This window comes from Lepidochelys kempii, chromosome 16, assembly GCF_965140285.1.
Source record: "Lepidochelys kempii isolate rLepKem1 chromosome 16, rLepKem1.hap1, whole genome shotgun sequence".
In the NCBI taxonomy this organism is placed as follows: domain Eukaryota; kingdom Metazoa; phylum Chordata; order Testudines; family Cheloniidae; genus Lepidochelys; species Lepidochelys kempii.
Window position 1 is genome coordinate 24,648,520 of NC_136395.1, and position 14,605 is coordinate 24,663,124.

Below are 14,605 nucleotides of genomic sequence, written 5' to 3' on the forward strand. Positions count from 1 at the left end.
TACAATTGACTTAGGCTTGAATAAAGACTGGGAGTGGATGGGTCATTGCACAAAGTAAAACTATTTCACCCCATCACCACCCCCCCACCCCATTCCTCACATGTTCTTGTCAACTGCCGGAAATGGCCCACCTTGATTATCACTACAAAAGGTCCGTCCCCGTCCCTGTCCCCCCTTTCTCCCCCCGCTCTCCTGCTGGTAATAGCTCACCTTACCTGATCACTCTTGTTACAATGTGTATGGTAACACCCATTGTTTCATGTTCTCTGTGTATATAAAATCTCCCCACTGTATTTTCCACTACGTGCATCCGATGAAGTGAGCTGTAGCTCACGAAAGCTCATGCTCAAATAAATTGGTTAGTCTCTAAGGTGCCACAAGTCCTCCTTTTCTTTTTGTGGAAAAATTAAGGCATTGATAGATGTCCATAGGGTTGCAGCACTAGCATCCAGTACATTGCTGGCAAACCTTCAGAGGAGTGCGACTCTCAGCTAGATTGTGGCTCGTCTTCTCAGTGTGTTGTTGAAAGGACAGAGAGCTGTCAAGCTTTATCCCAAAATAAGTAGGGTGCAATTCAAAAACGATTGGCTGGTTGCTCAGAACGACATGCCGCTCTCAATGAGCTAACCAGTTGGCAAGATGGATGACACTGTCTTTAATATGTATAGGGTAAGTTGACACTTTGAAAAGTACTTGGCAAAGGTATCACAGTCAGGCAGGTCTCCAGCTCCTCATAGCTATTGCCAGGCAGAGATCATCAGCATATACAAACTTTGTTGCCAAGGTCGGAGGTAGGTCATCTGGGTATGTGTTAAGGAGCATTGGAGCAAGTACAGATCCCTGGGGAAGTCCACTGTTCATTCAACGTGGGCCTTGATGGGGTAGGAGAAACAGGTATTTACCTCACAAATTCAATCTACAGGTAGGAATGAGACCAGAGGCAGTCTGAGGATCTGTATCCATATTAAGTTTAGACTAAGGCTCAGGGTTGGGTTGTGAGGCTGAATCAAAAGCACCAAAATCTCATGAGCATTGGCCAAGACAGCAGAACTCTTAAGAGATCAGCTGTTCTTATGAGATAGCCACCATCATTTCACAAGACACTGGCCACATTGAAACAGAAGCTGGAAAATTAGCCCCTATCAGCTTGGAATGAAACATGGAACCAAAATCATGGGCCTGCCGCCTTCCCCCCAGTTCCAATATATGAAGGGCTTCCTAGGTGAGGTTCTGGTTTTGGCGGTTATCTAGCCCCCCAAAGACACGTCAGGGAGCAGCGTTCTTTCCTCTGCTGGTGCTCTGTAGCATTGTAGGCCAGGGTATGTCCCTTCCGAGACGTTGATGTTGGAACATTTCTACCTCTGTTCATTTTCCTTGTCTGTTTTCCCAGAACTGTCACTTGAGGGACAGTCTCTGACACAGTCAGGGGGAGTCACTGGCCTCAGGTAGGCCACTGGCACAACACAGGCCATTATTTCATGGCTATTGCATATATGGAGCTTTAACAAGGTATTACTGGCTCCATGTTGTGCTGCGAGAAAAATTTACATTCTACTTAATTGTGTTCTCAGGGCTGTTCATTGCTTGAGAGCCCAGCGGCTGCCAGAACATCTCCGTCGGCCTTTGTCTTGTACATGTTTTATAGTTTACGGTCTCAGCTGGCTGCTTTAGTTTACATGGTGTTTTAAAATGTATTTAAGGGACGTTCATTGAGCTGCCAATATGTTTTAAAAATCAACTGTTTTGCTGTTGTGTAGTGTAAGCCTAGAACTGAACAGGAATATGTTTTCCTCCTCCAAACTCGGCTTCTTCCACTGCACACAAATCCAATTTTGTATGTGTGATCATGAATGTCAGGAGACTCAGTACTTTGCTCAGAAGTGCTGGACTCCACACTGTTTAATTTGAAAATATACCCTGACAGCAAGTGTATTCCTTGAACAATGAATGACGGGGGCTTGCAGTGTTACTCAACCTTTTGGATATCAGGGACCAGCGCAGGTCCACGGACCAGTCCTGGAGAAACACAGGGTAAGAGAATGTGAGGGGCCCTAACCAGATAGGTGGGGCGTTGCCTTCACACCTGGTAATAGTGAGCATGCCAATGTCCAGCCACGGGCATTTCCCTGTGGAGGGGCTGGCACTGATTCCACAGATGCAACTACACACCCTCCCCCAACCGCAAAATCTGCCATTTGCCTTTTGTACCTTCTTATTTTTGACGTATTTTTTATTTGTGCAATACTGCGTTGGTGGTGGTTGGGTTTTTTCAGGCAGTTCTTCCTTGGCACAGTTGTTTCCCAAACATGCATCTGTAATCAAAGAGCATCTTGTTATCCTGCTAATAAAACACTGAAGTTCAGGGACTTCTGACAGGAGTATACATACATAGGTCCCTTTCCCAGACCTGACAAGGAGCTCCATGTAAACTCGAAGGCTTGTCTCTCTCACCAACAGAACTGGGTCCAATAAAAGATATTACCTCCGCTGCCTTGTCTCTCTCATTAGTACACATGCAATCCAGCCCCGCCAATCCTTAGCACAACACCTGACCCACCCTCCTCTGCCCCCCACAAAGAGTGTAGCCAGACTCTGGTGCCAGTCTTTGGGATAACTAGTAATCTTATTACCTTTATCAGTTCAATCCTCTTAAGGTTAAGTCAGTCCTATTAATCAGGCTTGTGATGTGCGGAACCTTGTCATTTCAAAATCAATCTGCCTAACAGTCAGTGATGATATTCGCTACAGTAAACTCCAGCACAAAAGGGAGTGCATTTCAGAGCAGCAGGTGTGTGGGGCATAGCTCTGCAGCTCTCATTAACACTGCTAGCTAAATAAACCCCTTGCATGTCCAGTTGTGAATATATCCCTTAAAGGTGCAGGTTAGATCTTGTGTAAACATTCCCCAGGTTGGCAAGGTTATAAAATGCTCCAAGTACAATCTGAGCAGGACTTGTCGTCCCAAACCTTTTCTGCCTGTTACGCCTCTGGAAAGACCTTTCCTTGCTAGGAAACGTTGCTGCTCTTTACTCTTTCGCTCATTGCCTCTCCCAAAGAAACTTCCCTTTTGTCTCCTTGTGCTTTCCTTATGGCAAAGTGCCGGCTGGCTGTGTGTTTACATCCAGAGGGTTGCAGCAGACATGGAAACGTGCCCCAGGAAGCATAGAAGGATGTATATCTACAAACAGACATGTCAGAGCTCAGATGTGGGCTGTTCCTTATGGAAACAGCCCACGGAATTGAGTAGGGAATGACATTCCGCTACAGAATTCTATAGACTGGCTCCAGAACCATTTAGAAATGGTCTTATTCCCTGTTAACATCTATAGACTTCCAGAGAAATGTCTATAGAACCCTATTGGTTTCATCCCTATTAAATCCTACTGGGACTTTTCCAGAGGACTGGCACCTTACCGATCCATGCAGGCAGGAGTACACCTGTCAGCACAGGTTGGAGGGAAGAGCATCCATGCATGGGGGGTGCGGGGGGGACGAGGGGGTAGGGGGCCACAAAGGCATGTGGGAGAGCATGTACCCAGGCTTATTAAATCATATGGAAAGACTTCCTGACCCTTTGCAGTGTGGGTGGGGCATTGGTCGGTTTGTTTGTTTGTTTTGTTTTGTTTGTTTTCTTGAGTGATTTTCATTACAGAGTTTTATTCAAGTTTGACATTGGCAGATCTGTTGATTAAAATTACGAGCTGTCTGTCACGGCGCTCAGTCCAATACTTGAAACACAGCTAATGCAGGATGGGCTTGTCTCTTAATACTTTTTACATTCTCCAGAGGCAGGTTTAAGCATAACCATTGTGGTGCAGAAAGAAAACCTGGAGGCAAAGAATGTCAGAATTATTGATTGAGTGAAGGAGTGAATTAGCTGCCTGCTCCTCTTCTGGTTAGTCTCTAGTGAAGAAGCTTTTTCTTCCCATTATTTTGTGTGTCTTTGTTTGAGCTTAGTAATTAATATGCTTTCTCATGCCTATTGACATCCGTAATGAAGGGTTGCTTTTCTGAGGGGTGTTGGTTTTTTTACACGGTGGACTTTTCAATCAGTTCTCCAAAGTTCAGGGACGATAGTTAGCTGCTGGCCCTGTTACATGTAATGGGACCTGTGGGCCCAGCCTGTCTGTTATCAAGGAGCAACTGGCCTCTTGAGTTTGGATTTCCAGATAGATCATGTTGCCCCCTCTCTGCCCCAGTCCAGGGGCGTGGAGACCAGAGGCATTGGGAGGAAGAGGGGGGAGAATGGGCAGCAGCTTTTTGAAATTAGGGCCAGCAAACTGGTTCAGATAAAACAAGACATTGTGAACTCTTTCTGACCAATGTTCTAAAGCAGTGGTTCTCAACTTACCACCTTGTGTTACATGGGCTGAAGGGGCTGGGTAGCAGGGCAGTGGCAGCCCAGACCCTCTCCGTGCGGGGCTGGCCGGCTGCTCGCCCATCCCAAACCACTGCTGCGCCCCAGTCCTCATAACGTGGGGCTGGCTGGCAGCCCTGTCCCCACCATGCTGGGCTGCAGGGCAACCCAGATCCCTCCATGCCAGCTTGCGGGCCGGCCTTTAGCATGCAGCTGAGCTGGGCTGCAGCTGTGTGCTAAGGTGGCTGCATGTGGCCCGCGGGTTGAGAACCGCTGTTCTAAAGCCACAGAGGTGTGTGCCGCATTTGCCTGTAGACTTGCTTGTTATTTATGACCAGAGTTTTATTTTGGGGTTCGCAGCCTCCCGCCTGTGGCAGGTGGTACCCGACTCTCATGCCTAGGTTAGAACATAGGGCCCACACGCTGTCACAAGTCCACTGTCACAAGGTCTCACCAGGCCGCTCGCTCCGCTCTATCTCCTGTCTCATGTACTCTCTCAGGCTCTTTCCCTGGGAAGCGGCTCCTTGCATCCCATCCTGGTGAACCACACTACAGAACCACATGGCTACCTGCCGGGGAACAGCATTGTACAACCTAGGGCTGCTGGTGCCTCTCTCCCGAGAAGATCTCTCTGTGCTTTACATGTAATTTCCTAGTCCCCTTCCCCCCACCGGTCTCCCTGCCCTGACTAAGCTTTTGGGTGAGCCCTATGGAAGGGTAAAACAGCCATGGGACTGAATGTCAGACAACTGTATCTGTTGAAACACTCTGCACTGCAGGTTTCAGAGTAGCAGCCGTGTTAGTCTGTATTCGCAAAAAGAAAAGGAGGACTTGTGGCACCTTAGAGACTAACCAATTTATTTGAGCATGAGCTTTCGTGAGCTACAGCTCACTTCATCGGATGCATACAGTGGAAAATACAGTGAGGAGATTTATATACACACAGACCATGAAAAAATGGGTGTTATCATACACACTGTAAGGAGAGTGATCACTTAAGATGAGCTACTACCAGCAGGAGAGCGGGGGGGGGGGGGGGGGGGGGAAGCCTTTTGTAGTGATAATCAAGGTGGGCCATTTCCAGCAGTTAACAGAATGCACTGAGCCTGAGGTGGGGCAGAGAATGTATTTACTAACCTTCAAAAAGAAGTTATGGCCTTTTTATTTATTTATTTTTTTTAAACAGGCCTGGACTGAGGCAGATGGGGCCAGGGAGGCCGTGTTTGAAATTCACCAGGCAAGGCTTTTGGGGGGATAAGTAGGGAAACCCTGTGTGACTCCAGTGAAGTCCACTTGCCTAGGATAAGCCTTTCAAGAGGCAGAATGAGGACCATGATAAGGGTACAGAAATGCAGGCATGGTTGGTGGCTGTGTGCGTTCCACAGTCCGGGGCCACCGCAGCAACAGCTGAGCCAGCTGCTGACTTCAGTCAGGCTAGTGGTAGTTGTGAGAGTGTGCAGGTAGCCAGGAGAAGGCTCAGGGAGGCAGTCTGGAAGGTAGGTAGCAAGGTCCTTCCCCGTGAACTGAAGCCTGCAGCACCAGAAGGGATTTTTCCTGACATCCCAAAGCATGTCACAATCCTAGAGAAGTGGAGGTGGGGCCAGCCTGTTCTCTCCTTAGTGAAGCACTTGTGGAAGCCCATTAAGGCGGTCAAAGGGAGAAGGAACCCAGAGTTTCTAATTGCCACTAAGCCAGTTTAACTCCTGTATCGGGGGTAGTCGTGTTAGTCTGTATCCACAAAAACAACGACTACCTCCTGGGCATAAGCTTTCGTGGGTAAAAAACCCACTTCTTTATGAAGCTTAGGCCCAAATAAATCTGTTAGTCTTTAAGGTGCCACCGGACTCCTTGTTGTTTAACTCCTGTGTGTGTTTTCTTCAGAGATCTGTTTTGGAAGGACTGTCGGAGTCATTATTAGGACAGGGCGCACGGCACTTGGGGATAGGTAGGCCAGGCTTGGTTTGTCTAAATGGTTTTCCTGGTAACCAGCCTTGCAGCGCTGCTGTCAGACCCTGGATTTATTCCGCTGGATCTTTGTTCTTTATCATATCAAGGTTTGTGAAGCGACTGGGCTTGTACAGGTTTGTCTGTGTCCAATCTGAAGCAAATACCATTAAACAAACACTTAAGGAGGTCTGGAGAACCTCAGTAGAGCCCTTCTACTACCCCTCTGGACACTGACGGAATGAAATAACAAATGCTATTTTCTTCCATAGCCAGGGGCTCAAACTAAAAACAACCCCCTGCTGATCTCTGCTGCTCAGAACCACGGAGCTTTATTGGCTTTAGTTATTGCATTTGATTCAGCCTCTTTTCGGTGGGTGAGTAAGGCCTCGGGAGGAGTTCTGCAGGCATTCCGTTGTGTGTAAAGAAGACATTCTGGTTATGTAACCCAGCACTGATCTGCCCCTTTGTATGGGGAAGAGCTGAGTTCTGGCCAACAACACTGTGAGTACAATGGCAGGGTACCAGGATAACGGACCCAGTGACATGCCCTAGCTGGAAAGCTGGGATCCAGATCCAAAGTTCGGGGTGTTCTGTTCTGGAGGTTTGTCTTTGATGGTAATGCAAACGTTTGGGGCCTTCTCAGTCCTCGGAGTTGAGCTAGACAGCTAGAAACCAGCTGCTGTGAGATTCTCCAAACAGCCCTTTCTCAGGGCATTTTCTAGCCCAAACTAGGCCAGGCAGAGGCACATGAATGGTTAGAAGACTGTGCCTGCGGACATAAGGTTCTGTGTTTTAGTCCCACGGCTGCAGGGGTGTGGCTTAGCTGTTAAATAACAATGTCAGGATTCCCCATTCAGCTCCCCACTGTCACTGCCTGAACTCCTGACTTAAAATGTATTTGCCATACTCAAGGACTTTGACTTCTCGTGTCTCTGTACCGGGCCAAGCTGCAGGAGGGCAGGGTATAATAATGACCAGAGCAGGCATGTCAGGGTGTCACGTTATTGACTTGAACTGGGACCATATAGAAGAACATGATTGCAACCAAGGCCCTGTAGTGGCACCAAATCTTGTATAAAGGGGGGTCAAATAAGGTGTCTAAGACAAGGTTATGGTTTGCTGGTTATGATTTTGCTGTCTATATGCGTGTATCATTTTTGTAGTTGAAGTTATGAATACTGGATCTATACTGTCTGTATTTCAAACTTATGCTCTGCTTCTGGGTAACACCCCAGAGAAGTTGGTGTCAGCTCTGTACAATCGACTCATTGAGAGACGACAGACACGCCTTGTGACTCAGCAAGGTATGCAGGGACCTGCCTATGGACAGAACTCTGAGGTTTTTCCCGGCCATGGGATGGGCAGCTTGTCTTTGGAACAAAGAAAAAAGACCACATGGCAAGAGACTATAAAAAGCTGCTGCAGCTCCTCCATCTTGTCTTCAATCCTGCTTCATACCTCTGGGGGGACTTTGCTGCACTGAAGCTTTGAACAAAGGACTGATGACCTATCCTAGCTGTGGATGTTCTCCAGAGACTTGATTTGAACCTGCAGTTTATTCCATCACTACTACAAGCCTGAACCAAGAACTTTGCCATTCCTGTATGTCACTGATTCCATTTAACCAATTCTAGCTCTCATCTATATCTTTTTCCTTTTATGAATAAACCTTTAGATTTTAGATTCTAAAGGATTGGCAACAGCATGATTTGTGGGGAAGATCTGATTTGTATATTGACCTGGGTCTGGGGCTTGGTCCTTTGGGTTCGAGAGAACCTTTTTTCTTTACTGGGGTATTGGTTTTCACAGCCATTTGTCCCCATAACGAGTGGCACTGGTGGTGATACTAGGAAACTGGAGTGCCTAAGGGAATTGCTTGTGTGACTTGTGGTTAGCCAGTGGGGTAAAACCAAAGTCCTCTCTGGCTGGCTGGTTTGGTTTGCCTTAGAGGTGGAAAAACCCCAACCTTGGGCTGTAACTCCCCTGCTTGAAGCAATTTGTCCTGAAATGACACTCTCAGTTGGATCCTGCCAGAACCAGCATCGTTACACATGGGGATCTCTTCTCAGCTTGCTTTATGTTGGGTCACTCATACCCAGAGTTTTGCATTAAGTTGTAGATTCTGAGGAGCCCTATAACTGGGCTGAAGCCACCAAAATTCACTTGATTTTTCTGGCCAGCCCTTCGGTCCATATATCTCAGCACCCTGGCCCAAGTTTTGCTTTTGTATCAAAACTCTGAGCTCAGCCTGGATTTGGGTCTCGCTGCCCTGCGGCCAGGAGTTGTTCCAGCTCCCAACCAAGTCCTCAATTGACAAAAAAAAAAAAAAAAAAATACAAAATGCAAACACTTGGCTAAGAGAAGCTCTAAAACTCCATGGTCCTGAGATAATTAGTATGTTGGGAAAGTGACAGGAAAGAGAATCAGGCAAAGCCAAGGTCAGCGGCTGCTAATTAAGAATCAGCACTTTGTGTCAGTCTGTGCTGCTGCTTGGAACTGAAACATACACAGGGAGAAACCCAGGAAGATAAAGGTGATAGAGTTACACAGACAGCAGCTAAAGGGATCTGAACAGGGGGTTTAAAGTTACTTTCCAGCTCCTCTGATAAAAGGGGAAGAAGGCAGAGAAAACAGCAAGGGGAGGGAAATTCACGCCTGCTTGGTGGCCAGAGAAATATGGAGCTTACTGGGCCCACAAGGTGAGAGATTGTCTGTCTAGAGAAATAATCAGAATGACTTTTTTTTTTTTAAAAGCTTGTCTTTTATTATCGAGGTTCCTGTGCAGGGAAGGCTCTGCTGGCGCGTCGGTCCCAGCCCTGTGAACACAAGGCCTGTGGAAGTCACCTGTGGCCTGCTGTTGCCATCCAGCTGGCTGTGAAATTGGCCAGGGTCCTTGGGCACAGCTATGCAGCAGCCGTGCATGCCCCTGTGTGTACAATGAAGCCCTCCCCATTACAGACTGCCCTTCAACTTGCCCTGATGACTTTGCTTTCCCATTACATGTGCCTGGTGATGCCTCTCTGTAACCTTTATAGGAAAGTCCTACAGGAGTTTTAAACCCACCTACAGAATTATCTGGCAGGGACATTGTTCTTTGTTACATTCTCCAGGATGGTTTCAACATTCTAAAGGAAGGCTCTCATTCTCCGTTGATTTCTGTCAGTCTCCAGAGTTTCTGTAGAGCCCACTTGGTTGCATCCCTATCAAATCCTATCAGACTTTCCCAGAAAGGGAAGTGGTTAGGAGCCTCAGTTGATTACACCCACATTCATAAATTAAACTGCCAATGCTACTAAGATCTTTCCCATTCTGGCACTAGAGCTGTGTCAGCCTGCCCTGTAATTCAACAAGCACAGCTGCAGATTCATACTCCAAAGACTGTATGTTTGAATCATGTTGATGCCTCTACTGAAATGTTAGGGAAAAGTAAATGGAACGTATCAAGTGCCTATGTCAATGCATTACTTAGCGGAATGGGATCTGAAAGCCTTCTGACAGAATGGGTAGGAAGGAGGGACGGGGAATCTACGTGATGAATGGCCATACCAGAACATTGATTCTATGCCTGCACGGCTCATACCCTACACAGCTGTACCGAGACTGGGATATGATTCAGTGCCACATGTTCTCTTCATGCACCCTATTGTGTGTTTATGTCCTGCTGGGCTGTTGTTTTTATTTCAATGAAATGTTCGTTCATTTTTAAAAGGAGTCAGCAGCTGCAGGAATTGAAGAGATACCTGCCAAGCACCTAGAAGATGCAAAGGAGTATTATTGTTATTGTAGCTGCTCATATTATTGCTTTAATGCAGGGCAGGCCGCTTAGGCATTCGGACGATCTGGTACTGTCCCAGCTGGAGCTATGCGGACCCCTGGATTCAGTGTTTTTCTCTTGTGGGGCACTGACTCTGCATCTCACATACAATGGAAGACTGGCATTTACTTCTGTTCACAGGCATCACTAAAGACCAGTTAGACTAATCCATGAGATGCAGTCAGGACTAGCAGTAGTATTGGCCTTACGTGCTGATCAGAATTGCTGCTCCTATTGATCACGGTTGGCACATGAGCCTTGCCTTTGGACAAGGTGTTTGGAAGGATGGAGGCGGATGTTAAAATACAACTGGGTATCGCTTTATTTCCACTTACTGTAAATATATGCGTAGGGGAGAGCAAATATACTGTAAATACTGTAAATATAACAAGGGGAGAGCAAAGCAGTGGCCATCAGTCATGTCAGTGAGCTGCACTACAGCTGTCAGTCTTTGCTGAGGAATTGGACCTCGCAGTGCTTCACAGTCCCTATCAATCTTTCTTCCAGGTTTTTTTTTTGTTGTTTGTTTGTTTTTAGTGCAGAATGTACTGTGAGCAGTCTGGATTTTTCTTTGTTTTCATGAAAGAGACATGACAATACAGTCTTGGTAAAGAATGAAGTTGCTTGGGGCTGGAATGGGCAGTGTATCACTTTAATAGTCCCTTTGCTTGTAGGTCATGTGACAGGGTCGGGCCAGATGGCTATAGGAGAGTAATCCTATTGGGATCCGGGTCTGTAGGAGAGTAATAGAAGGCAGATATATTAGCCCCAGACTCAGTAGGTCCCTTTTCCCTGGGTAAGGTAACAGGGAAGGTTCCAGAACAATCAGGAACCTTCTGGAGACAATTAAGACAGGCTGATTAGAACACCTGCAGCCAATCAAGAAGCTGCTAGAATCAATTAAGGCAGGCTAATCAGGGCACCTGGGTTTTAAAAAGGAGCTCACTTCAGTTTGTGGTGTGCGTGTGAGGAGCTGGGAGCAAGAGGCAATAGGAGCTGAGAGTGAGAACGCGGACTGTTAGAGGACTGAGGTGTACAAGCATTTTCAGACACCAGGAGGAAGGTCCTATGGTGAGGATAAAGAAGGTGTTGGGAGGAGGCCATGGGGAAGTAGCCCAGGGAGTTGTCGTTGTCACACAGCTGTTCCAGGGGGCACTGTAGACAGCTGCATTCCACAGGGCCCTGGGCTGGAACCTGGAGTAGAGGGTGGGCCCGGGTTCCCCCCAAATCCTCCCAACTCCTGGTCAGACACAGGAGGAGTTGACCTGGACTGTAGGTTCAGAAAAACGGCAAAGCTGAGGGCTGCCATGAAGCTTCAAGGCAAGCAAATCCGCCAATAAGCGCAAGACCCACCAAGGTAGAGCAGGAACTTTGTCACAGTCACCAGTTCAAATTCAACACAGATTGGAAAGTGACTGAAATTTATCCCCATTTGGCCTACGTGAGATGAGTTAATGTGTCTTAATTCAGCTCCTCGTTGACAGGTGTCTACATCCAAAATAAACTCTTCCAGGACTAGAACTAACTTCCCCCCTTGAAGGCAACCTGGGGAGCCACGGCCAAGGAGTGGAACCTGAATGACTGTCTCAGCCGCAGGCCTTGGGTGAGGCACATTTGGCAGGAAAGCGGACGGGGGAAGCTTGTTCTGTTATGCCTGTGAGTGTCCTTTGTGTGGATGGAGGATGACAGGCTCCAAGGCTGTCAATCTGGCATCACTATATTACTTAATTATCTTGAAGGGTAGGTCCTTCCTCCCCTGTCTGGATGTCAGTGATGTCTTACTGGAAAGTATGCGGGGATGGGATCAGACCAAACCTCCAAACTCTCCAGAGACGGATTCTGAGACCCCAGTCAGATTATCTGGCCTGAGACTTGGAGTATCAAGTGTTACACTCTGCACACTCAGATAATCAGAAACACCTCCTTCTCGCTAATGGAAAACTGATTCCCAGGGACCACCCCTCTCCCAATACCAATGCTACCTTGGTCTTGGAGTCAGATGGCTGGTGTTAGGGCTTGATTGGATTTCATGGGTCCCCAAAGTGAAGAAAATCTGTTCAGATCCCATCTCTTTGGACATCTTGAGACTCAAGACTGGAGGTCTTCCTGGAATGTGCTGCTTATTAGTTTAATCATGTGATACCCCAGCATATCTGTCTGCAGTGTTTGGTTTCTGTAAAAGGGGAAGGTGAATGAGTCGTTACTTTGTTGAAGGGGAGAAAACATTGCGGCCCGGGCTCATTTGCCTTTCTTAACATCGTTCTGCTGTGCTTATGATAGTCGGGTGGGGCAGATTCATGGACATGAGAAACCATGAGGTTCTTCCAAGCTATGCATGTATCTTGCTGGCCCACTGACTGCACAGTATTTATTTGGGGAATGCCATAACAAGGCTTGGAGATGGGCACTGCATTCTACAATTCATGCCCCAGCCAACGGGTTGTGTGTTTTACGGATACTTATGGAAGCCGAAGGAAGAAGAATTTCATTATCTCTGTGAAGTTACCACCAAGCACAAGATTTTGTTTTAGTGGAAGGCGGTTTAAAAAAATGTCTTCAGCTGTATAAGTAAATTTACTTGTCAGCATTTCTGTCTCTCTTTCTCTCCTGCACGAGGCAACAGTCAAAGGTTTAATGTGGGTAATTCACACAGTATCTGGCAACTGATTTCCCTTCTGCCCTCCAAATGAATGTCAAAGCTCTGGGAAGGGGCAGGATACCTTTCAGTACCCAGAGCAGTCCAGAATTCCAGAGCAAACATGTTATTAGCAATGCAGATAACAGCATGTGCAGGTGTTCTTAGCATTTAAAACTGTGCAATATTTAACCTGCATTCACATCTCCTGCCAACTGAATACCAGCGGCTTTTCAGCTGGGCACATGGGGAATCAGGTGAGCCTCCCGCCTTCCCCTGTTAACCCCTTCATTCCAGCAAACACAGTGGTGCTCTCTGGAGTGTGGAAGTGCTATTAGACTTGGCAAGTCAAGGTCAGCCTTCACTAATGCAGAGGGCATGGCTGGCAGCGTGTTTGGCCCCCACTCACCAGGCACATGGCTGTGCAGCACAAAGATTAACGAGCAGTTGGATTCCATGTACATCAAACTGGAAATGAGTCCGTCAGCGGGCATGCGGCAGTACTGTTTACTTGCCTGAACACTAGAGTAAATATGACATTGAAGTATCCTGGTGCATATTATGGGCTTGATTTTCAGCTATTATCTGGGGGCACAGCAAATGGCTGTTTTGCTGGCACTGTAGTTAGATGTCTAAATGTAGCTGCAGTTAACAGGGTGGACAAAATTGTGCCCAAAAGAACAGGCGGCCAGGTAGAGAGCCCTTTAAAAATCAGGCCCACAGTGAAGACGGTGGTGGTGGTAATGTTGAAGCTGCATAAGGGCTAGAATGGCTTATTTTCCAGATGGCTACGTAATAACTCTTCAGAGATGTATTGTACTACTTGTCTCCATCGTTAGGAGTTGCAGGGGAGCCAGAAAAGGGGCAGGGTTGGTAAAGAAGTGACTGATACATGCAGGAGAAACTAGGGGATTTCATGGACCGCAACACCTACAATGCACTGGCCCCCTGTGAATGTGATAGCCCCATGGAGAAGGGGGATCGGTGTGTTCTCTGCTAAATGACGCACGTGTCGTAAGTGATAACCCACAATGGACTTTCCTTTCCAGGATTTCTTGACCGACCTGATGATGTCTGAAGTTGACCGCTGTGGAGAAAATGAGCACCTCATTTTCCGAGAGAACACACTGGCCACGAAAGCCATCGAGGAGTACCTGAAGCTGGTGGGGCAGAAGTACTTACAGGATGCCTTAGGTATGTGCAAGCAGGAGCAGCAGTGGGGAGGTTGGATCTACCCCACGAAGTGCCTTAATCTCTGCAGTCCCTTGTGTTCTCCATTATGGAAGGAACATTAACTCAGCACTACCTGCCTTCAGTTCTATCAGGGGCGTCGTAACTTTACCCAGCCCAGGGCTGCTCTGGCACTTCGTCAGGAGCTTATGGTCCGTGTGTATACTGCATAAAATGGAGCAGATTGCAGATTAGTGTGGGGGTGCAGCCTGTGGGAATACAAATCCCAGCATGCAATGCAGTCAGGCCACTTGGATCCAGATGGAGCACCACATGCTGGAGCATGTAGTCTGTGTGGGCTGCCCCGAAGTGACTGCAGAGGGCCATACTTTACAGCTCTGTGGGGCCTCCTTGAGGTCACTGCTGAGTTATCTAATTTTAGCTCTTTAATCTACTTTCAGAGGAGAAAGCAAATTAATACTTTAAATTATGTTATGCACCAGGTCTTCTGCCATAGCATCCCGGCTCCCCATACATGCATTCGCAGTGTCACACAGGCCTTATTGGTTCCTTCCGCCTGAAGAGCAAATCAAGTGATCACAGTGTGATTTTCCCTAATCACTAATGGATCTGATGAGAGCTCACAAATTTGAGTGACGACTGTTGCATTCCACATGGTCAG

General features: G+C 47.3%; 1 protein-coding gene across 14 annotated transcripts in view; it reads left to right on the plus strand.

The window, feature by feature from the left end:
- DAB2IP (DAB2 interacting protein) overlaps positions 1-14,605 on the plus strand; it is a 275,146-nt gene that overhangs the window by 222,231 nt on the left and 38,310 nt on the right. For all 14 annotated transcript variants that reach the window (XR_012155308.1, XR_013634766.1, XM_073314876.2 and 11 more), the window contains one exon: positions 13,803-13,947. Coding sequence is in view for 12 of the 14 variants with exons in the window: in XM_073314876.2 (XP_073170977.1) it covers positions 13,803-13,947 (145 nt within the window). In the remaining 2 variants the exon portion in view is untranslated. The remainder of the gene's footprint in view (positions 1-13,802; positions 13,948-14,605) is intronic.